The sequence below is a fragment of the Plectropomus leopardus genome, chromosome 23, assembly GCF_026936395.1.
Source record: "Plectropomus leopardus strain MGB_pleo_1.0 chromosome 23, ASM2693639v1, whole genome shotgun sequence".
Classification (NCBI taxonomy): Eukaryota; Metazoa; Chordata; class Actinopteri; order Perciformes; family Serranidae; genus Plectropomus; species Plectropomus leopardus.
Window position 1 is genome coordinate 8,910,406 of NC_142198.1, and position 23,918 is coordinate 8,934,323.

The window sequence follows — 23,918 nt, forward strand, 5'->3', positions numbered from 1 at the left end:
TTATTATTATTATTATTATTATTATTATTATTATTTTAGCTGTAGAACTCCTATTACCAAAATGATCATGCCACATGGCTTTCCTTGCAAGTTCTGGGACCAGTGGATTTTTGACTTTTTGCCCTGCCCATAGTGGTTATCTCAGACCAATTAAGATGATTATTTTATGTAAAAAAAAAAAAAAAATCTAACATTTGTAGCAGCAAGTCAATTACTTGTTAGGTGAGTGGCTGCTAATGTTTTCAGAGCCAAAGGTGTAAACCCTTATTTGTCTCGTTTTACCTGATGACCCACATTACTTCACTGCATCCTTAATAAAGTTCTAACACAACTATAAAGGTGAGATTTCAGAGTGTGGTTTGCAGCACTAGGTGCACTCCAAGCCAAAAATCCCTCAAAAACAGGTAACATCACCCAGTCAGGTGCTTTCTCCTCTATTCCTCTGGGGGAAAATGAGGAAAGTACAGAAAGAAATAGGAGAAAACGTAGGTGAAAAGAGGGCGTAAGAGGGCGTCTGAACTGAACCTGAGCCCGAGCAAAAACCGGCCTGACAAGAATTCAACACAACACACACATTCAAGCACTGCTGCCTGCTGGCAACTAAATGGGAGTCTTCTACTCCAGTATCTGATTAACACACACTCGCAGATATAGCTGGCTCCTGGGGGGGGGGGGCTGTGCACACACCTGCACACACCTTATCTGTATCTTTGTCACGCACAGTGGTCCCGTGTGTCACTTCACAACCCTACTGTCAAAGGCTGTCATGTTCTGTTGTCTGACGTCTGGAGCACGAGTCGTTTCACTTTAACACATGTATTGAGAGCTGTCTGAGAACGCAAACAAGTTTCAAAACATTTCTCACCTCGTCCCATTTGATGAATTTGCCCCCTTTCTTCAGCGCTTCGTGGACGGACACGGGTTTGAGCTGCAGCGCGTGGACTCCCGGCTTGGCCCCGGCCATGGCGAGGGACTCCCTGCCCGGGTGCCAACGCCTAAACCCCGGCTACGGCGAGCTGGACTCCTCGGAAGGAACAAAAACTGCTCTTCCTTCCTCTGCTTCCACCCCGGAGCTGCTTCTTCTTTTCCGGGGAGAGCGTGAATTGAAAGGTGAAGGGGAGGGGAAAGTTTTTCAGACGCCGACCTCAAAAGTTAGTGAAGCTCACCGCGAGTTTGAAGAACATGAGGAGTAAAATCCAGAGAGAGAAAGACAGGAGGGTTTCAGCGCGCACCGCCGCTGTCTTGTCCGCGTGCACGCAACGCGGTGGCGCGCCTCCAACTCCACTTCTTTTATTATAGGCTTTGATTCATGTATTTGTTTGTTTATGCAGGATCCTTTAATCGCGCACTTGAGCCCGCGGAGAGATCCTTTCCTTCCTTCCTTCCATCTGGTCGACCCCTCTCCTGTCCTCTCGCTCCTCTAGCAACTTTCTCCGCTTCCTCTCTCTCTTGTCGCCTCCAACGCGTTTGTTCGTTTCTCCTCCTCCTCTCCTCCCTGCATGTTTTCTCTGGAAAAAAATCGAAGATTTTGAGAGGAGTGAGTGAGAGAGAAGGACAGCGTCAGATAGTGCTGAGTGAATGAGAAATGAGACAGGAGGGGGGAGTCAAGAGTTTGTGTAAAAGGGGTGTGTTTTAATTCAGTTCCTCTGCCTGCACTTATGTATTATAGGCTATTTATTGAGAACAAGATAGTCATTTGAGTTTTTTGGGGATAATTTATGTGTTTTTGCATAATCTTATGCATTTTTGGGGTTTTTTTGTGTGTCTTTGTAGTTGTTTTTACCCATTTTGTAGTCATATTGTGTCTCTCTGTGGTCTTTTTGTGTCTATTTGTGGTCATTTTAAGTCCTTTGCACTTACATTCAGGAGGGAAGACGGGGGACGCAACACTTTTTGAATTTCTCTAAATAACTCAGAGATTATTTGGACTACAGCAAACTAATTTTTACACTTCCATACCAAGACATATCATTTACAATATTTATTTGAATGGAATAAATCAGATGTTACAACTGACCCTAACCTTGGGAACAGTAGCAACATGACAAAGGGAAGGTTGCAACGTGTCAAAACTTCATCAAATTTCATTTTCAACTTTTGCTCTGTCTCAAAAAGTATGTTGCAAATGTGCATTGCTGTACAGTTTTATTATCAATTTATTTATACAATAATATTATAGTTCTGAATTATTTAGTAAGTAAACATCATACAACCTGTCCAGTGTTGCAAACATCCCCAGTCTTCTCTACTGAGTAACATTTCACCACCGTTTATTCGCTTTCTTGTTGAGAGCCAGCAGCGCCAGGTTACAAAATCCACCTAACATCATCAATCTTCTCATCTAACTCTTGGCAAGGAAGTGAATAAATGTATTTCCCAAAATGTAAAACACTTTTTTTAAGGGGCCTCAAACCAAAAAGCTCAGGAACCACTCACATAGCATTGAAACATTAGAGTAACTCCTACTTACTGTAGTCTGCAGACTGAAAAAGGGCTGTTTTAGTTCTTCAAATTACCTTTTTCTTTAATTGCTTTAAACTGTTTTCCCGAGTGCTGACAGTGACAGATTACCTGTGTATCCAGAAATGTTATTACAAACACAGTAGCAGTTCTTGGAAATAGACAGTATTAAGTTTAGAGGTAACTTTGAACATGGTTGTGCCAGATTGTGAAATTAAAGATTTTTATAAATGATGATTTTAAATCTGCATCATATAAACAGGAAATAATTTAGAGGATTTGGATTAGATAAGGTAACTGAAGCCACTGTAAGTCATCAGGTAACTTTCCTCTGTCTCTTCATCAGAGGCAGCGTATCATGTTTTAAGAAGCATGAGTGCAAAGGAGGCTGCACAATTACGATCCCTACCAAATCCGGCTGCCAAGCAACATTACAACTTGGACTTCTCATAAAAAAACCTACAGAGCAACAGCTTTTTTGGAAACCGTTGCCATTCTCCAACTCCCTAACTACACCCGGCAGGAATGTCTGCTATGCTGCAGCCTGCTGACTGCCTGATGGTGTGTTTTTCCTTGAACCAAAACCATAGCGAGGAGGAGGAAATCCAAAGAAAACGAACAGGAATCAATCAGAAATAATCTATTATGAAGACAAAATTCCATGAATTTATCTAGAAAGTGCCGGTGCAAGTGTTACATGACCATGAGGGGTTACACGCACCCAGTGGAAGATACATCGTTTAACAATTCAGCAGCTTGAGAGACTGGCACTGAGGTGAGTGTGTGTGTGTGTGTGTGTGTGCATGTGCGCGTGTGTGTTTGTATATATGAGCTGTGTGCGTTTCAATCTGTAACTGAGTCAAGGTAGACTTTGTTAATTTGATCCTAATATTTCAGTCTGGAACAAAGCTGGAAAGTGACCGACAAAAACTTGAATTCCCCCCCTCATACTATCCACACACGCAAAGCCTAGTAGTCATCTACATTTACTCATGTCTTGTGTCTTGTTGCCTAATTCCATATTTATTCAGACGATCATGTACACCATGTCCTTCTGACCAATGGGAGAGAGACACCTGTTGAAAGGAGAGAGCAGGAGATAAGGGAAAACACAGAGGAGGAGAGAGGGAGTGTTTTTATCTTGGACAGAGAAACCTAAAGAGAGAATGTATCAGTCAAAAGAGAGAGAGAACAGAGTGTTGAATGGAGGGAGGAGGATGTCTATTGACACCACAGGTGCTTGCACTTCAACTGCAGCATTCAACGGAACATCGTCTGGCAAAAAAGAAATCCATTTGTGTGTATGAGTGTGTGTGCATTTTATTATGCACCAGAGAAACATAATATCTCTGCTTATGCATGTGTCCCGTGCTGTTGAAAGGATGCATATTCATGTGTCCATCTTGTATTTGTTTGTTGTCATTTGAGAGGTTGTGTGTGTGTGTGTGTGTGTGTGTGTGTGTAAGATCAGATTAATCAAGTCTACGTGGACTCAGTTACAGCCCAGACTCAAACACTCACAGCTCATATATACGAAGAAACACAGCCACACACAATCACCTCAATGCCAATCTGTCTAGCTCCTGAATTGTTAAACAGTGAATCTCCCACAGGATTTGTGCACAACTATCAGATGGATTGCTATGAAATTTGGTAGCCCACAGACATTCATGGTCCTTAGAGGATGAATCACAAGCCTCTTTCCCACTGGAACCTACCAACAACCACTAATATTCAATGGGAAAGGTTCCAATCGGCTTTCACAAATGACTTTATAGTAATCACAGGTATTTATCAGCTCAATCTCCTAACAGCTCCGATCAGCAGTGACAGAAATATGACACACAGGCAGACGTGTTAAATCTGAAATAATGTCATGAAATGATGGGCCACCATAAAATACCGTCCACCTCCATCCAAGCAGCGCTATAATATTGTACAAAATTAGTCGGCACTGAGTTTGAAATAGAGACTGAAGTAGTAGTTCAAATAAAGAAGTAACCACTGTAATATTTTCACTGGCCTCCATGCTGCTTTCTATTGTAACCTATTTTACGTTGCATCAATGATGTCAAACATAAGACACAAGTAAAAAAACATAACGGCTTACTTACCTTCTGCAGAGCCGTGTACACAGCTCTATTCTACTAGCGATAGGAAAGGAATCTGTTGCATTATTTCACCAGGAGTTTACCTCTAGCGCAAACAGCAGGTCAAAGTTTTCACTTAATTGAGGGTTCCCACATATTTTTCTGGACCAAATTTTCCATAACTTTTCAAGGACCCATAATAAAAACTTTTGTCTGACTTTTTAACATATCAGAGTCAAACATAATTTCAGCTACATGTAGGGAGTGACAGAAGGGTATAATGGAGAAACATCTGTAATGGTAAATGAAATGTCACACATCAACACATATTAGAGTGTGATGTTGATAGCCACAGAGAAAAAAATGCCGTGTTGTTGCCTTAGATGTAAGTTTATCCATGAAAGATCACGGTAACAGTTTCATTACACACAAAAGTCAATGACTTTTCCACAACGGGCAGTGATTCTTTTCAATTGGTATTGAAATGCATGTTTCCAAAATGATGTCTCCTGATGACCTGACACCCTGACATTTCCTGTAGCCCTGCCAGCAGGTTTACATTTTTGGTTTTCAGTGACATGTCCCGACAACTACAGACTAGGTTGCCATGAAACAGCTGCAGTGTCCTTAGAAGCCCTCTCCATAAGACCACAAAAGAAATGGGTAATGCTGCGAGAGGAAAGAGAGCAAAAGAGGACAAGCAGAGCATAAGGGAGTATCATTTTGGGGAAAAACGAGGATGATTTAAGGGGGGATGAGGGGAATGAGAGGGACAGAGACGGTTTCTTTTCATGGGAAACGTATCTGTAGCAAATGCGAGACCAAATCATGTTCAGGTATTTATTGTTTTTGTGTTCGTTTTAACAAGGAAGCCAAGATGTTACGTCTTATCTGTTATCTGTTTCACATACAATGGTGTACAAATTTTGAAAATAAAGAGTAAGAGAAGACTATAGGGAAAAAGGAAAGGGGTAAGCGTCGGCCTGTTAATAAAGAGGGTTATGAAAAGAGACAAAAGGGGGACAACAGAGGTTAAAAATGGAATAAACTGAGGGACAGACGCATGGAAAAGATGTTGTAGAGAAAGGGAAGACCCCCAGCCACTCCTCTCTCTCTCTCTCTCTCTCTCCCTTTCTTTCCCTCTCTCTAGTAACAGCCAGATCTTTCTCTCCAACGCAAAGCCAAGGACTCACAAAGACACATTGTATGAGGACACAGGCATATTCACTCTCTCGCCACACACTGCCCCCTCTCCGCACACACCCACACACTTTGCACGCAAAGAAACACACAAGCATGTACAGTATACACACCAGCTTTAATAAGAAAGGCCTGACTCAGTCAACAGTGGCAATAAAACTTGATCAGATTACTCTCCACAGCGCTGCAGAGATTTTGGCCTGAAGTCGCTAACAGTTCGCTGGAGACTGAACCCATCTGCCTCCACAGCACTGCACAATTATTGTTGAGAAAGAGCCACGGTGTGGGCATGTGTGCAAATTACTGATTACAGTTTTCCCCAGAAGAGGCATTCATGGACAATGCAGACGGATGTGATGACCGAAAACCAAACAGTCTTTCACGATAGTTTCATTCATCATCATCCACTCTGTCTAAATTAGCTGAACTCCAGCTGTCAATCTCTTCCCTGCAGCCTCATAATGCTCCACATGGGGGACCCAACTCAAGATTTTGACTCCTTTCAAAAAAGCTACAAAATTATCCTGTACTGCCATCTAGTGGCTGCATGGTGGCACTGCCCTCCTATCTGTGCAGGTCAGCTGGATTGTGTAACAGCTAAGAATGTGGATGAACTAGTTTTAGCTGTGCTTCAGTAAGTTGTCCTCTGCTGTGAGACCACTGGGGGTGTAACCTACCTGTGCATGTGCACACCTGTCAATCACAACAATCTGTGTTAGGTGTATTTGCACAGGTGAATCAAGGTAAAATCATTGTGTATACAGTCACACACTACAAATAAACACAGGCTGAAGCGAAACTCTGATGTACCATTGAGAGAGACTGATTTGGATTTGGATTGTTTTATATTATTATTGTTTGTCATTTAAGTTGTTTATATGTGCCGATTTCGCTCATCAGTTCTTATTGTTTGGAACAAGTAATAATACCAACAACAATAATAACTAATAATTGACTGGCTATATGTGAGTATGTATTTTTCTTTGTTTCAGCCATCATGTCAATTAATGACTAAAAAAAACTGACTTGACCTCCTTGTGGAAAAATTAAGGAGAAAAAATAATGTGTTTATAATGATAAACAAGTTGTATTCTTACTCATAGAAAAAATGTTCAAGGGCAAGGTGAATACAAATGTACTGAGAAAAAACCGTCCAGGTTGTCTCTCAAAGCTGACAACTCGGCTGAAAGTGCTCAACAGTTCCCCCCTGTGGGTGGATGACTTCCTCTCCTGGCTGCTTTATGGGAACAAAGAAGTCTGTTTCTTTGAGAGCCAGGCCAGGCTCCAGTAGTCCATGTAGAATATATTGATAAATAGTAAGTGAAAGTCTGGTTTACACAGTCAAGTTGCACCAGCTGCTTGAGGTTAAAATGCTGTACAGGCACACTATAGAAGAGGAAGTCAAGACTGAGACTACACCTACAAATTTGGTTCTTTCACTTTTGTTCTTAGTTTACACGTCTTTGCAATACCTCACTTTGGTGACTTTTGTTTTCGCTTGTAATAGAGTTTTGTTCTGTTTTTTTGTTTTTTACCAGATTTCAATGTTGTTGCTTTTACTGATTATAAGTTTTGCTTTTGCACACCCAAAGTGTTTACCCTTTGAAAGGTGATTTCTTTCAAAAACAGGGGAGGAAGGCAATGACCAAGGGAAGCAGAAATTAAAAAAAAAACTCAAAACAGAGCTAACAAAAAGGATTAACAAAGAAACAAATATATAAGAAAAGTAAAAGAAAATTTTAAAAAATAATAATTCGAGCAGAACAACACGTAATTATGATAATTGTAAATATAGTTTTTCCCTATTCTTTTTTCCTTTTGTCGCCAGTCATTTTATCCCAGCTTTTTAAAAAAAAAATAATTTTTTTTAATCTACTAATTTCTTGCAATTTGTAGAACATTTTACATCAAGTTGCTGATTGACTTTTTCCCCATATTTTTAAAACAAATCACACAAGTTGCTCAGGGTTCAAAGGTTTAAATACTTGAAAGGCGTCTGAAAGACGCACAAGGAAAGTGTTGTCGCTCAAGGTTTCAAAGAGTTAAATGGGGGAAATCCTGACTGGCTTCTTGCAGGAGAAAACCATGTCACTGTGGAGCCATGGACTGCTTAGGACTATGGTTACATAAGTGTTAGCAGATCTGTGTCATGTATAGGTCTCCCACAGAGCTTAAGCCTCAGACATATCCACTATACAATCTAATAAGCTCAGTTTTATGGCTGTTGCAAGCTTGAGGTTCTTAGTGAGATTATTTGAGCTCATGACATGACGCTTTCTCATGCATCATACCCTATACACTGGCTTTGTGCATTTCACTCCCCCCAAGGCCACCACAGTTTCAGAGTTTCCATGTTGCATGCTAACATTATACTAACTTCCTCTCCACACTGTATGTCTGACATGAAGTGGAAAAGACCTGAATATCACTGACAGGTCTTGCAGATGCACAGTCTGCATATGCATTTTATTGTTTTACCTGGTGTCCCACTGGGGTTGTGCCATGTGTTTTTGCATAGTGGCATAATGGCTATGTGTGTGTGTGTGTGTGTGTGTGTGTGTGTGTGTGTGTGTGTGTGTGTGTGTGTGTGTGTGTGTGAGTATTTTTATATGCACACGTGATTGTTTCAGTTACCATTTGTGTATGAGTGTGTGTTGGTCTGTCTGTGCTTACTCAACTGTAAGTTTCAGACATGCTCACTGAATAATTCACGTTTTTATGTCTTGTTGCCATGGTTGTCTCGGAAATGGCTGCTTGGGCCGGTGCGATACACACACACACAGACACACACACACACACACACACACAAATATGAGCATGTTGACAGATGTGAACACCCCCATACACTCTCCAAAGGAGGGAGAGAGTCAGACATTATGAATTCGCTCTCCTTCTTTTTACCTCCCCCCTCACTTCACACTCCTATTATTATTAAAACTCTTGTTATTAACCAGCCTGGCCGGGGTGCGGGGTTCCCTGCTGTGACAACACAATGGACAGACTGTGAAAAAATGGGGACTGGTTTCCTGTAAATGGAACACCTCTAGTGGTTTTTATCTCTGATGAAGCTTTTAGAGATGAAGCGTAAAAGTTAAATTCCAAAAATGAACGCAAACGTGAGTATCCAGCTGCTTCTAATTTATGGTAATCTTAGAGGAGAAAAAAATACATTTAGCAAACACTGAACACATACAACAATCTTTTTTTGTATACTGTCATTTATAGGCTTTAACTGTGAAATCGAGGTGTGAAATCTTGTCTGTATACATTTCACACATTCCAGAGGAGACATTTGTTATAAAACTAGTCAAATGAGCATTCAGATACCAAGTGTTGAAAGTACAGGCCCCAGGCCAAACTGGCAATTTGTCTAAGGACAAAGTGTTGCACAATGCACTGCAAGCCATGCATTGTATAGCCTAATGATTTGCCTCTAATGGTGAAGACAATGACAAATAATAGGCCATTTAAAAAGTCAAAATTTGTTAAAGGTTGGGCTATAGAATAAGGCTGAATAGGCCATTGTGGATAATGACTTTAAAGGGGAATACCACCTAAATTAGGAATTTATTTTTATGACTTAGGAAAGTTCAATCAATACTTGTGAACACAAGCTGTTCTCTTTCAAAGCCAGAAACCAGAGAAAGAAGTCTCAAACTTGTAAAATCATCGAGTATAAAGACTGGAGCTGCGCCATCGCCAATAAATGTGAGCTTGAATTAGTGCGCTCAGTTCTGAAACAGAATGTACCCACAGACATAACAATGTCCTGGCTGCTCTCTCTGTCATCTTAAACATCGTTCCCTGTCATTGGAGCAGCTCCAGACGTTATGCCCTATGACAGTGATGCTCCGCTTATGACCTGTGGAGCAAATCTGGCCCCAAATGAGGTGCCAGGAGGCCCCCCAACTGTTTTCTAATTCACAATAGAAATAAAATGATTCACACAGGGAATTGTTTTTGTACTTTTAATAAACACAAGATGCCAGAGTGCATAAAAAAGTATCGAAATAGAGCTTGTTTATTTCTTTTTTTAAAAAGTGCCAGTGGAAGATCCCCTGCACCCTCGACAGCGGCCCTAGTTAAGCCCCTAATGTCCTAAAATCCTAGAAACATTGCAAAATCCTAGAAATGTCCTAAAATCCTAGAAACATCGTAAAATCCTAGAAATGTCCTGAAATCCTAGAAACACCCTAAACTCCTAGAAATGTTAAAACTCAGTAATATCCAACAACCATAGAAACATCCTAAATGAATGAAATGTCCTTAAATCCTCAAAACGTCCTAAGATTAAAAAAAAACGGCATAAATATGAGAAATGTCCTAAAACTCTAGAAATCCTAGAAACATCCTAAATCCAAATGGTGTTCTAATACCCTTGAAATGTCCTAAGATTCAAGGAATATCCTAAAATCCCAGAAATGCCCTAAAATCCTAAAAATGAGAAGACATTTTCTAAAATCCTTGAAACATGTATGGGTCCCTGCACTATGACATCACACATTTTAGTTTTAGCACTTTAGTTTGTAGATTTCAGAGAGTTGTAGGCTACATGTTTACTAATAGTTTACTAACATTTTTGGACTTTCTTAGACCATTGGAATCACATGTTTGAATGTTAAAAATGGGTGCAGCCCCCCCTTAAGTTTGATTTTTAAAGCGGGGTAAATTAAACTGTCTATAGAGCACATTCTTCCTGTGCCAAGTAACTGCGTAAAAATGAGGACAGTGGGCTCCAGGGGGGTCACGTGTGGTAGTTAAAGGAGATAATGGGATGTGTATATGAGAAGAAAACAAGACAAGCGGGGGGGAACTGGTTTTCAAAGTTGGAGTAAAATCAACATTTGCTTTTTCCTTTTTTTCTCTCAGTCGCTCTACGTCGGATTCGCTCGAGTCCAGTCAGAGAGCGCGCACGCACCTCTCGTGGGGACAGAGAGAAAGACGTGTGATTTCTCTTTGTACTGAATGAAGAGTTGAGGCCGGCTCCGCTACCGCTCACCTCTCTTTTTATATAAGCAGAGTTTGCATGCTGTAAATAGCCCAATAAGCCGGTTACACTTTACGTTTCACCGCAACCGTCGGTCCTCTTTTGTTTTGTGGAAGCGGCCGATTACTGCCAATGTCCCTTTGAGCGATTTTTTTTGGACAACAAAAGCATCAGGTCCAACGTTGTTTCTTCGGGGGAAGTCACACATTGATCAGCCGGGATTTTCTCAGTGCGGAGAAGCGAACAGCCACACACCGCTTCGCCTCCTCTCCGTCGCCCCTTTCACACTTCCACATCTCCGGGGGCGATTTTTTCTTCCTCGAACCGAGCGACCATGGCTGCTGTAACGAGCCCGGAGACGAGCCCTCAACCCCGGGTATATTTCCAGACGCCGGCCGGCACCACGGAGGAACCGGAGACACCCGTTCGGAAGCAGGGACGCGTAACCGTCAAATACGACCGTAAGGAGCTGAGGAAGAGACTGAACCTGGAGGAGTGGATTATCGACCAGCTAACGGACCTCTACGACTGTGAGGTAAAGACCCTAACAATAACCGGCCTCGAAACCGATCGAACGTATCGATCAGGCGGCTGTGCTAAGTAATAGGGCTCCACAGTACAGCCTAATAAGTCAGTTTATCAGCTGTGGGGCTTGTCTGTCTGTCCAGACTGGAAGCAAACTGTTGATAAAGAAACATTTATAGGCCCTTTGTCGCTGCTGTTGGCCTAGCCTCGCTTCTTCTATAGCCCATAGTATGCGGGCCATATGTAGGCTAAGTAGATGAGGTAATAAAGACGGTGTATTAGGAAAGAGTGTGACCATTACAAGACAATTCACGTCAGACGTTTTTAAGTAAGAAAAAGACCTTGTGGTGTAACTTCAGCCCCCCCCCCAACCAAACCCACCCACAGGTAGGCTAAATGTGGCTGATGCAGCTTTATAGCCTTATCATAAAATATACAGCCTCTTCTCTCTCTTCTGATTGGCTGAAGCTCTTTTAAAGCACACCTGTGAATTCATTTAATCAAATATTAATGGCTGACTGGAAATCATACTTATTTATCATGAAATATATGGTTGAGCTTGTGTTCGAGTGGAAAGATGAGTAAGCAGCATCATTTTTCATTAATTCAATATAAAAATCAAGAAAAACATGACTTTCTATGTGCTTGGGTTTTTGGTTTATCTATACTTAAACTCATGTTGATGCCCCCTCACTCATTGTAAAAATCAAGCTTATTTAGCTGTTAGTCTTAAGTATTGTTTACTTAACTTAGTTAAGTTATGCTTACTAAATATAATTTAAGATGGTTATGTTTACTCACTTTTTTCAAGGTGATTTTATTTTTTATATATATATTTTTTTAAGTAAGGTCAAAATGTCCAATTTTACACTGCTTCTTTCTTGTCTGCTCTACACACTTTTAAGGGACTGTTCATCATTTATGAGAGGGGAGGGGGTGGTGCAAAACAGGGGAGGCATTTCAGATACTTTTATATTTCAGATAGTTTAGGACTTGGGAGTAGGGTAAAAGTATAAGATTTTCACAGTACGACAACCGTCTCAGAAAATATTGCGGTTTCACCGTATCACAGTACTGCATAACTATGATTTTCAATCAGAATAACCCCTAAAACAATGAAAACAGAATATTTAGTTTTAGCATGTAGCTCAGTGTCACCTCAGTGGTAATTATATTAAGTATTCATGGGAGCATAGTCTAATGTGCAGACTTTGTTTTTTCTTCTTTCGTTTTGCTTAAACAAATGTTTTATCTCTATAATAAAGCCTTGAAATTGCTTTTTTTTAATGGAAGAATGCATAAAAGTCTCCTTTTTGAAAATAAGTAAATAAAGGTGAGATTCTCCATCTAGTTGCATTTTTTAAAAAATATTGTAGATAAGCAAATGTGCATGGTATAATAATTGTCAACTTTCATATCATGGTATACTTGAAAATTGGTATATCGCTGCAGCCCTATTGGGGAGGGAGTTTTTGATTTGGCTCAGGGGAGGGACATTCAACTTCAAATGGTCGTATTTTGTATTGATTTTAAATACCCTTAGAACCCCCAAATCAGCAAGTGGGTTTTAAAGGCATGTTTTCTTTAAAAATCTCCAAAATGACACTATTTATCAGCTAGAAACTGTAAAATATTGTTATTTATGTTAGAGGGAAGGCCATGCATTTTCCCCCAGTCACTCAGGAAGGTTCATAGAAAAATATTTGTATAAAATATTTGTCACACCCCAGCCACCCGTCTGAGCTGATAAATGAAGCACAGTCCCTAAGTAAAGCAAAAGGTAGATGGTGGAAGTAGGGGAGGTACTATTTTCAGGAATGGGAGGTGGAGGCAAGTGAGGTGAAACAGATGAGTCAAAGTGGGGGGGTCCAGTCATGCGTTTAGTCAGCGGAGGCCTCATAATGACCTCCCTGACTGTATGACTGAGCACAACCATCAACTAACCCTCAGCACTATCACACATTAAAGCCTTGGTCATGGTGACCTAAAGGGGAGCCGTGCAGTCCTAATGTAACCTGGCGGCAGCTGTGGTGTAGCTGCTGGCGTCAGTAGTTGGTAAGCTCATGTCGACTCTACTGAGCTGGCATTGACCCACATTCTATTCCGAGCATGAGGAATACAACGACTTAACAGGTTTGGAGAATTCCTGGTAGGGGACGAAAAGGCAAGAGCACAAGAAGCAACATCACACTATGTAGAGGATAAAAAGTTTTTTTTTGTTGTTACGAAGCAAAACTAAAAAGAAAAAAAACTCTCTGTTCTACTTATCAACAAATGAAGAGATGGAGCTGTTGCTATAGAGATGGAGTAGTCTTTATGCAGACGAATTGGCCATTAACAACAGACTCCTCATTTACACCTGGAAGTCCAAATTCCAATTTACTGACAAAGCGCAACTAATCGTAACCGGATGTTATTCAAAGCCACTGTTAAACATGAGTAAATGCACTTCACGAGGGTGAAATCTGATACCTCTCTTATCATCTGGTGTGAAAACCAGATTGAGAACCAGCTTGCATCCTGCTCTCATTGAGACTTTAGGCAGTTACAGGGATATCCCGTGACATGCGGATCATAATAAAGTAGCAGGGATACTACAGAGACTTGCATGCCAACAGAGGCGATTAAATGGCCTAGAGAGGATTTTAAAATCAATGTGCCTTGATTGTCTGCCAACGATGGATTAATATGCTATGGATTAAAAACCATGCAGAATCAAAAAAGTGTATTTTCAGGAGAGAATCTCTGCAGTACTGTGCTGTAGTTACGACTTGTTTAATCAGCAGAAGACAATCAAAGTGGTGAGTGATAGCAGAGGATTTTCTCAGTGTAGATTCATTCATTCACCCTTGTCACATCCATCTTATTCACTAATCCACTCTGTTTTAGCCATGCATGCTTTAATGCACTGGTGCTTTATTGATAGTCAGCTTTTTTTTTTTTTTTTTAAACAAATGGGGTCAAAAAAAGTCCAAAAAGCTTTCCAAATAGATGCCACAGTGCCAGTGAGACTTGGACTATAAGGATTTGTCAGATCAGGGGCATATCAGATTATACTCGTGCAAATAGGATGTTGATTTATGTCACATTTTTTAACACAAATCTCTCATTCTTTACACATAATGATGCCTATTTTTTGCTCTCATTCAAAGTGGTTTCCCCTCTTTTCATTGTCCCGATCTCATCTCTGGCTAGACAACAAAGAGGTTAATTTACAGTCGGTTCACTGATGGAGACACATTGGGCTCATTTAGATGGGGAAATGTGGAGCACGTGCTGCTGAACAGTGTTACTGGAGAGGCAGCTTTAGCCGGTCAGAGAGCAGAGTGGGTGCTGGGAGAGCCCTGTTCACTGACAAAAGAGATGGAGCATGTGGTGAGATTTTACTCCTTGTCTTTCACCTTCTTACATGCGTTCCTTTCTTGCTGTCTTTTCGTTCTGACTCATGCCATAATCCACATTTTAATTTTTCACCCCTCATTTTTTCCTTTGTCTCTTTATTTCTCTCCTTCCCTGGATGCATATTTCTGCTATTAATACAACCACATGGAGTTTGTTCAACAGGGAATTCATAATGAGCTATTTTCCCCCATTCATATAATCCCTTTAAACATGCTGCAAGCAGTCAGCCAGTCATTTCTGCCAGCCAGCTTGTCAGATATGCATCCAGCCACTTAGTCAGTCTATCAGTCAGAGTTGCTACGGGTAATAGTGAGGAGCCGAGCCTTAATATGGCTCCATGGCAACAAGGCTTGGTTAAATGTTTATGTTGGTTAACCATGCAGTGGAAAAAACGGCTCTGTAGAAAGCAAAGTAAAATCATCATTTCCAAAAAGCCCCTGCTTTTATTTTATTTTTCTAACTCAATATTATAATTGGAGCCACTCATTTATTATATTAGCATGGCTTTAGTGAATTCCTGTAGTTGATGTTAATGTGGCATGTTCTTTGTTGAAGAAACACTCCCCGGTTTTGAAAGGGTTCCCAATAGAGGAGTGATTCCTAACCAGGGTGTTAGTGAAGGGACTACTCGAGTTCATTTGATAGGACTTTGGGGTACATTAGAGAAAAAAGAAGCCCATTTTACACTGTCAATTCAAGCCGGGAATATCACACAGTTATGCGTCTCTCTTTATAGAAGGTACAATCACAGAATGGGGGGAAAGAGTTGTCTCACCTTTGAATCGACAATGGAGGTAGTACCAGCGTCGCATCGTGGTCTTTGTAAAAGGAACAGCCGGAGGGACATGAGCGACCCACTGCGGGAGATTTAAAAAGCAGTTAGTAGCAGTTAGTGGCTTACTCAAAGAAAAAGAACAGCAGCCGTAACTATCCGCATATTGGGAAAGCAATGAGATTCTGGAGCTCCCGCCCTCTGAGGAGAGGATGAGATCAATCGCCATATAACAAAAAAATGTAAATCATTGTTATTGCCGTGTTATGCCATTGTTATTGTTTATAAAGGGCTACTGACGCGTATGTTATATGTTACACTGGAGGCCGACACTGTTGTGCTAAACGTTATGTCTGTCACGCCTCTTTTGCCTCCGTGATGCCAGCATGCTGTCTAAAATCAGACAGGGGTGGAATGATGCCACCGTCATTTCATTTTGGGTAAAAATGCAAAGGAAGCATAAGGAAGTGACTTCACGGGGGCCCTATAGTGCCACCTCTGTGTAAAAAGGGCTAGTGAGCGGTATGGGCGTAGCACCAAATTGTTTTTTTTGTGACATGATTTCCCTTTCTTAGGGAAAGATATAAGTGTAAGTTGATGCTCTGAAAGCATGAGCAGTTATTTACTCAGCTATGTTTTGGGGATGATTTCCAGTGCGTGGCAGATTAAACACTTTGGTGGCTTTAAGGGGTGAGAAGTACTTTAGAGAACTTTCAGTATTGTTTTAAACAAAGTTCAGTCTTTCTACTCATCTATTCGGCCAGTTCTAAGTTAGTTATGGTCCGTATTACTTAGAAATAAAAAGAATGTTAACAAAACCAGGCTTCCTGAGGAGCCCCCCTCCCATTGGGGCCCTAGGTAATCTGTCCCACTTTTCCCCCCATGACAACACCCCTAATGAGGGGGTTACTTGAGTTAATCTGAAAGGGCTGTGGAGGTATGAGACAAGAAAAAGAGCCTCCAAATCCCACAACTCCAGCCTATTTCACAGTTTATATTGAAAACATAAACACTGACCTGGCAGGGAGTGTTAGGATTTATGGTATTATTGCGCACACAACAAAATCAGGCACTGTCTCTTTAGGAATAGATGCCTTTTTAAATAGTGTACACTTTCTTTGTTGTTATTGAGCCGCCGTTCTATTAGTGGCTTTGTATATGATGTGCTGAGTGAGTTTGAGCTGCTTACTCTAGGGAAAAGGAGAGTGGGGGTTACACTCACCAAGTCCAAAACTCCACTTCTAGTAAAAATGATCAAATTTCACACCGGCCTTGGTAACATTTCCATGGCAACTGTGCTGTTAAATGTTTTTGTGTCGGTAAAGACTTATTCTCTCTTGTTTCCCTTTGTGTTTTCTGCTCATAGTACACTGGAGCTGGCCAGTAGCTATATAGTTAACAGTGGGGCGAGGGGGCGGTCCAATCCCCAAACTCGAGGGCCCTACGTGGCCACACAGACGAACACACACACACACACACACACACACACACACACACACACACACACACACACATAAACACAGATGGGAATACGAGTGAGAACAGAGGCAGGATTGGTGAGCTGGAATGCAATAAACGGGGGAAGAGAGGGAAAAAAAACAGTTGGGTATGGCAAGAAGAGAAGGAAAAAGTAGTAGGAGGAGGCAGGGATGTCAGAAAGGGAGAGAGTGTTTTTGTAACATGTGTCCTCCGCTATTTCTTTAATGTAATAGTGCCTTAAGTCCCTGTTTTTGGCCACAACAGCACTGAAAACAACACAGTGACTTCTGACAGCTAAATAAATGAACAAAATTCTATTAATGAGGAGTAGGGGAGAGCAGCGTTGGTTTGGACATTTTTCTTTCAACCCAAAATAACCTTTCACAACTCATAGACCACTTTAACAGTAATATAAATAATTCAATTCCTGAACAAATACAGGTGTCTTTTAAGAATAAACAAGTGTATAGAGCCCAACCCAAAGGTAAAATGGCACAATTTTGTTAATTCCTAAAATTCAGCTTCCCTGGGGTAGATGGGAAAGTGGTTTCGTAAATTACTGAGATAAGTAATTCGTCTTTCGAGTCTTCATTTTAGTGGCACCTATCAGCTCAGTGTCATTACCATAGGCTACATGCACCCTATAGTGTTATGTAGTCTTAATTTTTTTTTAATTTTAGTTATTATTTTGAGTTTGTTTAATTTTGCAAAAAAGTTAAATAGTATAACTCAGCTCATTCAAAATATGCTTAGGGATTAAAATGTAGGCCTATATGATGTCAATGAATGACATAGCTGCCTTCTAACTTGCTAAAAATGCACTGTCCCAACTGTTCTCCTGTCCCAACCGACCCCGTGCTCCCCTGAAGTAAAGAAAGTTTGTAAGTGGGTTATTTCTTTTAATTATGTTGCCTCATTTTCACTGTGTTGTGGTCTCAAACAAGAGACGCTTGAAGTTAAGTTGAAGAAGTCATGTTTACAAGCCAGGCAATAATGCAACATGTATTCATGATGTTGCATGTCTGTGCAAATCATTCTGGTAGACAAATGCACCAAAACACACACATAAAGTGTGCAACATTTGCTTAAACCTTACACTTAAAGGTCGGAATACCAATCAGCATTACCCTGTTTCACTCAGTGTGCGTAAGAGGGTGACTACAAAGAGTGGTTGTTACACAGCGGGAGTGAAAGACTCCAGTGTGTCTTTGTAAACACCCCCCCTTCCCTACCAACACCAGCACACAGACACACACTCACACACAGACATAAACACACCATGTTAATAGCTTACATGTGGTTTACATGTTGAATAGTCCTTTCCTGTTTGATTAGGGGTGAGTCAGCACCTACTATAGCCTGACCCACTGACGGACCATGTGAGTGTTTTTTTAAGACACAGAATGAATAAATCAACCAAGCAAGAGAGAGAGAGAAGAGAGGCGGACAAGAATGTTGTGAGCGAGCGAGGCTAAGCACGTGTTTTGGGTAATGTGTGAGTAAGATCGGAAGGAAGTAGAGGATGCCAGGCGAGAGAAGGCATGGATGAAGAAAGACAGGGATGTAGAGAGAGAGAGAGAATGAGGGATGTGAGTCATAAAGGGGAATGTTTATGCATGTTGTCATAGGAAGTGTGTGACAGATAAACACAGTGTACAGAGGAAAATGGACAATATTAACATGTCACTTTCCCCCCAAAAAACATGTAGAATAAATGCACACACCTGTTGATTCACACAAAAACACACTCACATGTCTGTCTTGGTTAAGTGCACTTGTGTTAAATACGGTTAATCGTTTCTTAAATATCAGGAGACAAAATTGCAGCTGTAAATCACTTTTAAAAGTGGCTGTTTCAAACAGGGGAGTCAGGTTTGAGGTTAAGGTTTGCTCAATGTCAAGATAACAGATAAAAGAATTCATTTTTGGGAATAGGTTTGTTTGCCAATTTTTCATTTTAGCTGACAGGAAGGATATCAAAATCTTCCCTTGTGGGTCATTTCCTAGAGTGTATCCTTTTACCAAGTTATTTGCTTAAAAGTATGCATCAGATCATGTTAATCACCTATCTCTCATAATAACTCTAATATGCAAACATGCATTGCTGGAAACAATAATCTAGTGGCCCGGTACATATTGTGAACATCTTTGGGTTTATGCATTACTTAAAGGTACCCTTTGTTTTTGTCACTCGTAGTGCTATGGAGCAGTGTTGAATGAAGAGCAGGTGATGTTTTGCTTGTATCTTGTGCACATGCACCAGGACACACGTGCTAGAAAATATGGGCTTTGATATAAATTCTTGGTGACATTTCATAATTAGAGGGAGAAACACACCAATGGGCCAGTAAAATGCATGAAAGAAAAGAGACTGCTTGCTAGCAAACATGAACGTAAACACCGCAGGCTCCAATAATATCCTTCCACCACCATTATGATTATGATTATTATGAAGCAGATATATGGTGCTGTATAAATTCTGTGAGAGTATAATCTTTAAGCATAAACTTAATTCATATCGAAATTCACACAGTCCACATACAGAAACTGTGCCTTTAAACGAGCCGTCAGGACTCAAGTGAGGTTGTGATGTCATAACTTTACTATATAAATGCAGAAAATGCCGTTACAGTGTCGTCCGAATCATTCCCGGACTGCAGTGATGGTGCAGAGATGCTGCGAGTGCAGATGTGAAAGACCCAGAAACACTGACTAATCAGAGCAGACTGGGCTTTTTCAGGAGAGGGGCTTTAAGAGACAGGTGCTAAAATTGAGCATTTCAGCATTACAGCTATATTCAGACTGACAGTGTGAGAAAAACAATGTGTTTTTTGAACATTAAAGCATGTAAACATGTTCTAGTAGAAACCCAATACACAAGTATAAACCTGAAAATCTGCATAATATAGGACCTTTAACATGTGTTAGGCCTCAAGGATACACTGTGTTTTAGTAAGTAATGGTGAATGTAATTATAACTTTGTTTACAAGAAAACTCCAAAGAGTACCTTTAAGAAGTAAGCTGACTAATGAGCAGAAGTTTCAAAAACTTCAAAACCATGCAGTTGATGGACAGCCCTAATAAATAGTGTGTATGTCTGTGTGTGTGTATGCATCCATGATCCTTTTGCTGTTTGTCTCACTCTCTTTGTTGCTTGTTACAATGCTTGGCACGTCTTGTGTCATGTGTCAACCAGTGTAGCCTGCACATACAGTTCTGATTGTCTAACACCTCTCCACCATGTAAAACCATCCAGTATCATGTGTCAGTACTAGCTAAGCCTGATGAGCTTGTCATTCCATCCTCTGTCACACGCCTTGGGCTGTCAGCCAAGCGCAAAAGGCTTTAAACAAAACCATTTTACCTTAATGATCACAAGTCAAGCGGGGCACATTTGGAGTTGGATTGCAAAACTCGGCTGCTTGCAGCGAGTCTAAAAGCAGGCGGTAACTTGTTTAATGTCTTGAGACAGTTTACAGACACTACAGCCAGTTGTTCATTCACCTCTTCCTGCTAAACAGTTGTGTGTATTATGTGTGCCCATTTAATGGGCATCCAGTAAATACTCAAGCTTTTAAGATCTTCACTTCCATAAACATAATGACTGTAATATACTAAAGTACCCCTTTGCTTCCCTGCTCATTATTTTGATTAAGATACAATGTATAACAGCAGTCCTCCTGGTTCAAAGTGCTAGTCAGTGTCCTTTTTTAATTAGCGCATTATAAAACTGTGCATATGCTTTTGATGTGTGTTCTGAAAAAGCTTCAGCACCCTTGAGGAGGCTTTTTAAATTCAGCATGGGTGTAATAGTGATATAGTTTAATACACAGGTCAGTGTTGGTATTGTATTTCACTCCAGGGTGTTGTTCCTAATTGTGCTTGAATGAGAGATGAATATGAGGTTTTGGGGATGCATTTTTTTATTGTCGTGTTGAAATGTTGAAATGTTGAAACATGCTGAAACTATATGAAAACAAGAAAGCCGTTGTCCCAATATTTAACAGTTGCGAACAGAGTTGGCGTCAGCTGGCATGAATCTTTGTTATGGAGTTGTTCTCATCATCAAGTCTCTTTGTAAGAAACGCCAACTGCCTGCAGGTTGAGTGAGGTAACACAGATCCACTCAGGAGTGTATTTTAGTCCCAGGAGGTGCATTAGAGCAGACGCCAGTTGAGCTGTTTGTTAACTGCAGAAAAGCACAGGCTTTATTCGATGTCTCTGATTGCTGTGTGTGTGTATAATGTGTTTATTGTTCTTTTTGTAGGCCAATAACAGACAGTACAGGAGCTGTGCACAATGTCTTCCCTGTTAATACTGTATATTTCGAGAAGTTGATGGATGATTTTAAACTGGTGATGACATTTTATTATTGCAGCTTCCAGCATGTAGTAATAGACGTACAGTCAGATGGGTTTACAGACTGTGCTCAGAGCTGTGGCACTGTGTTAGCAGACACTGATGGAGAGTTTGCCAGGTTAGTGCACCGGTGCCATGTTGGCTTCATACATCCTCCATGATGTCACCACTGTGTAACACCTAACTTAAGCTTTCATGGTACTGCAATGTAGAAAAGGTCATGTGGCAGGATTCTTATGTGATTGTGAAAAGTGCTCTGGTTAAAATGTCTTTGGGAAGAAATGGATGGATGAACGATGTGTGGACAGATGGACAGACAGCTGGTAGGCAGATAGACAGATAAACTGGTAATAGAGATGATAGACAAGAGATGAATTAGGTGGAGGATTAATGTGACTCGTCATTTATGTCATGTATTATAATACAAGAAATTCTAATTAGGTAGTATGAAACTGTTCAAATTCAATACAGTTTATTTTTTTACATACTGTATGTGTGTTGCAAGTGTGAACTTAAAGTGATTAAGTGTAAAAGTTTAAGTGAAAGTGTACTCACAGTAGATGTCAGTTGACATGCACCCAGTTTTGGAAATTGGAGTCCAACATGGGAGCTAAGCAATATACTGCTGTGGAGGGGTCAGCAACAAAAAATAAATTTAGCAACAAAAAAAGTCGCAATTTGTCAGTTTAAGTGTACACAATATTTAGAATATTTTCACTGCTTTACCGTAATGTCAGACAGTGTTTTCCAAAGGGAAAATGAAGCTGTTACATTGCTCTCAAAGCCAGAGAAAAACAGTTATTTAACATTGCTAAAAACAGGAGCTGCTGGTCTACCACTATCTCAAAGAGTTATTCTGTTAGTGTTATTGTGTGACTTTGGCGTTTAAAAGCATTAGCTCAGATTCACCAGAGTCACACAATAGCAAACAAACTCACTGATGGAAGCAGCAGTGGATCAGCAGCTCCCGTATTCAGCGATCTCAAATTACTGGTTTTGTCTGTGGAGTGGAGTGTCTTTGTCGAAAGCAAAGATGGGGAATTAAAGTTGTTAGTGTTAAGTTGTTGTTAATCTCAATACAGCGTACACTTCAACTGATAGAGTTCTCTCAGGTGGCTAAAATACATTTTGTTGGTGACCCTCCACAGCAGCACATTGCTTAGCTTCCATGTCAGACTCCAGCCATCTTCTCCAAAATGGGCCAAGTGACATCTACTGTATGTAATATACTCACTATGGATATGTACTTCATACAACCCCATCACAAAAATCCAAACTAAACTTTTAACTGTGTGACTAAAAGCAAACTCTGCAGTTTGCTTTTAGTCACTGAGCAGGAAGGAACTATTGACCATATATGGGCCTCTGACTTACAAGTTACTGGTTCATCAGGAAGGAAGCTGGTCTTTCTATCTCTCACTCACATGTACTCTCATGATGTTGGAATTAGGAGCTTTCAATTAACAAATTGACACAAGTGTTTAATCATTCACTACTTGTTTCTGTTCTATCTTGTTAAATTGGGCAAAAAACATGTTTGCTAAAACTTCCTTTCCAGCTATTGCTCAAACCTACAGGGGTGGGGTTTAGGTTGAAAAAGATTTTTGGTAGATTATCACTTTAATCAACTCACAGTTGGGTTTCTCAGAAGAGTGAATGATTTGCCAAATCAGCTATTGAAACGGACGAATGATCATGTTGGGACAGGCAGTTTCTTATTAGTTCCACTGTTTTTGTTTCCATGAGATAATCTGGAATATCCTTTAAGCGTTCACTTATTAAAGTACCCAGAGTGCTGCCAGTGATCAAGAAGTCAGAGGTTGTGTTGATGATTGATCTGTATGAAAGAATTATAACGTTCTCTAATCCCTTTTGAAATCCGCAAGGATTACATCTCAATAATGGCAGAGTGAATTAAAGGGCTCCACAAATAAATATGGAAATGTCTGTAGCAAAGTGGATGAAAATTTATGGAAAAAATATTTCAATGGGACCTGAATGACAGTGCAGGATTGCCAAACTCCACTCCTGCCTCAAACTGCCAGAATAAAGGAATAAGTTGTTCAACGAACGACATGCCAAATGAACAAATACATGTTGAGCCCTCTGGTTGTGCTAGTGCTACTCGCCAGGAATGACATAATGATAATCTGTTGTAATCCTTGTTTGTTTGTATGCATTCTTAATTTAATCTGCACGTAATCTCATTTTTCAGTCCAATTGTAGTAATGACTCCTCTGGCTTGTACAGGAGGTGTGTGTATGCTTGCGTACTCTCTTTCTGTATCTATTTGTTCCCGAGTTATTTTATTTTTACTTGTTTGCTCTCATGATAATTAGCAATTGACGGAAGAACAGGAAAAATCTATTTGTTAGAGCACCCCAGGCCACTTTTCCCCAATGCTGTCAAGATGCACGCACACATCGATATCAGTCTGTGTGTGAATTTGTGTGGTGCATCATGATCTCCTCAGATCTTCTGTGCTGCAGTAATGATAGACTCGAGAGAAGATGGAGAGTGGAGGTGGAGGGTGAAAATGGGCACTTGAGATGCTTCCTGGATCAAATATTTCAGATGGGGCATTTTGTAATAAGAGTGGGCTGAAGAGAGAGATGAATATTCTTTGTGTGTGAGAGAGAAATG

The 23,918-nt window shown here is 40.5% G+C and overlaps 2 protein-coding genes across 3 annotated transcripts in view; one reads left to right on the top strand and one right to left on the bottom strand.

The window, feature by feature from the left end:
- The window catches only part of plcb3 (phospholipase C, beta 3 (phosphatidylinositol-specific)), a 109,343-nt gene that overhangs the window by 57,245 nt on the left and 28,180 nt on the right, over positions 1 to 23,918 (bottom strand). For both annotated transcript variants that reach the window (XM_088073885.1, XM_088073884.1), the window contains 2 exons: positions 15,440 to 15,521; positions 866 to 1,508 (listed from right to left, as the gene is read on the bottom strand). In XM_088073885.1, the coding sequence (XP_087930011.1) occupies positions 866 to 964 (99 nt within the window). In that variant the 5' untranslated portion in view covers positions 965 to 1,508; positions 15,440 to 15,521. The remainder of the gene's footprint in view (positions 1 to 865; positions 1,509 to 15,439; positions 15,522 to 23,918) is intronic.
- Positions 10,454 to 23,918, top strand: part of ppp1r14bb (protein phosphatase 1, regulatory (inhibitor) subunit 14Bb) — a 29,253-nt gene continuing 15,788 nt past the window's right edge. Inside the window, exon 1 of the mRNA XM_042512160.2 lies at positions 10,454 to 11,272. Coding sequence (XP_042368094.1) covers positions 11,072 to 11,272 — 201 coding nt within the window. The 5' untranslated portion in view covers positions 10,454 to 11,071. The remainder of the gene's footprint in view (positions 11,273 to 23,918) is intronic.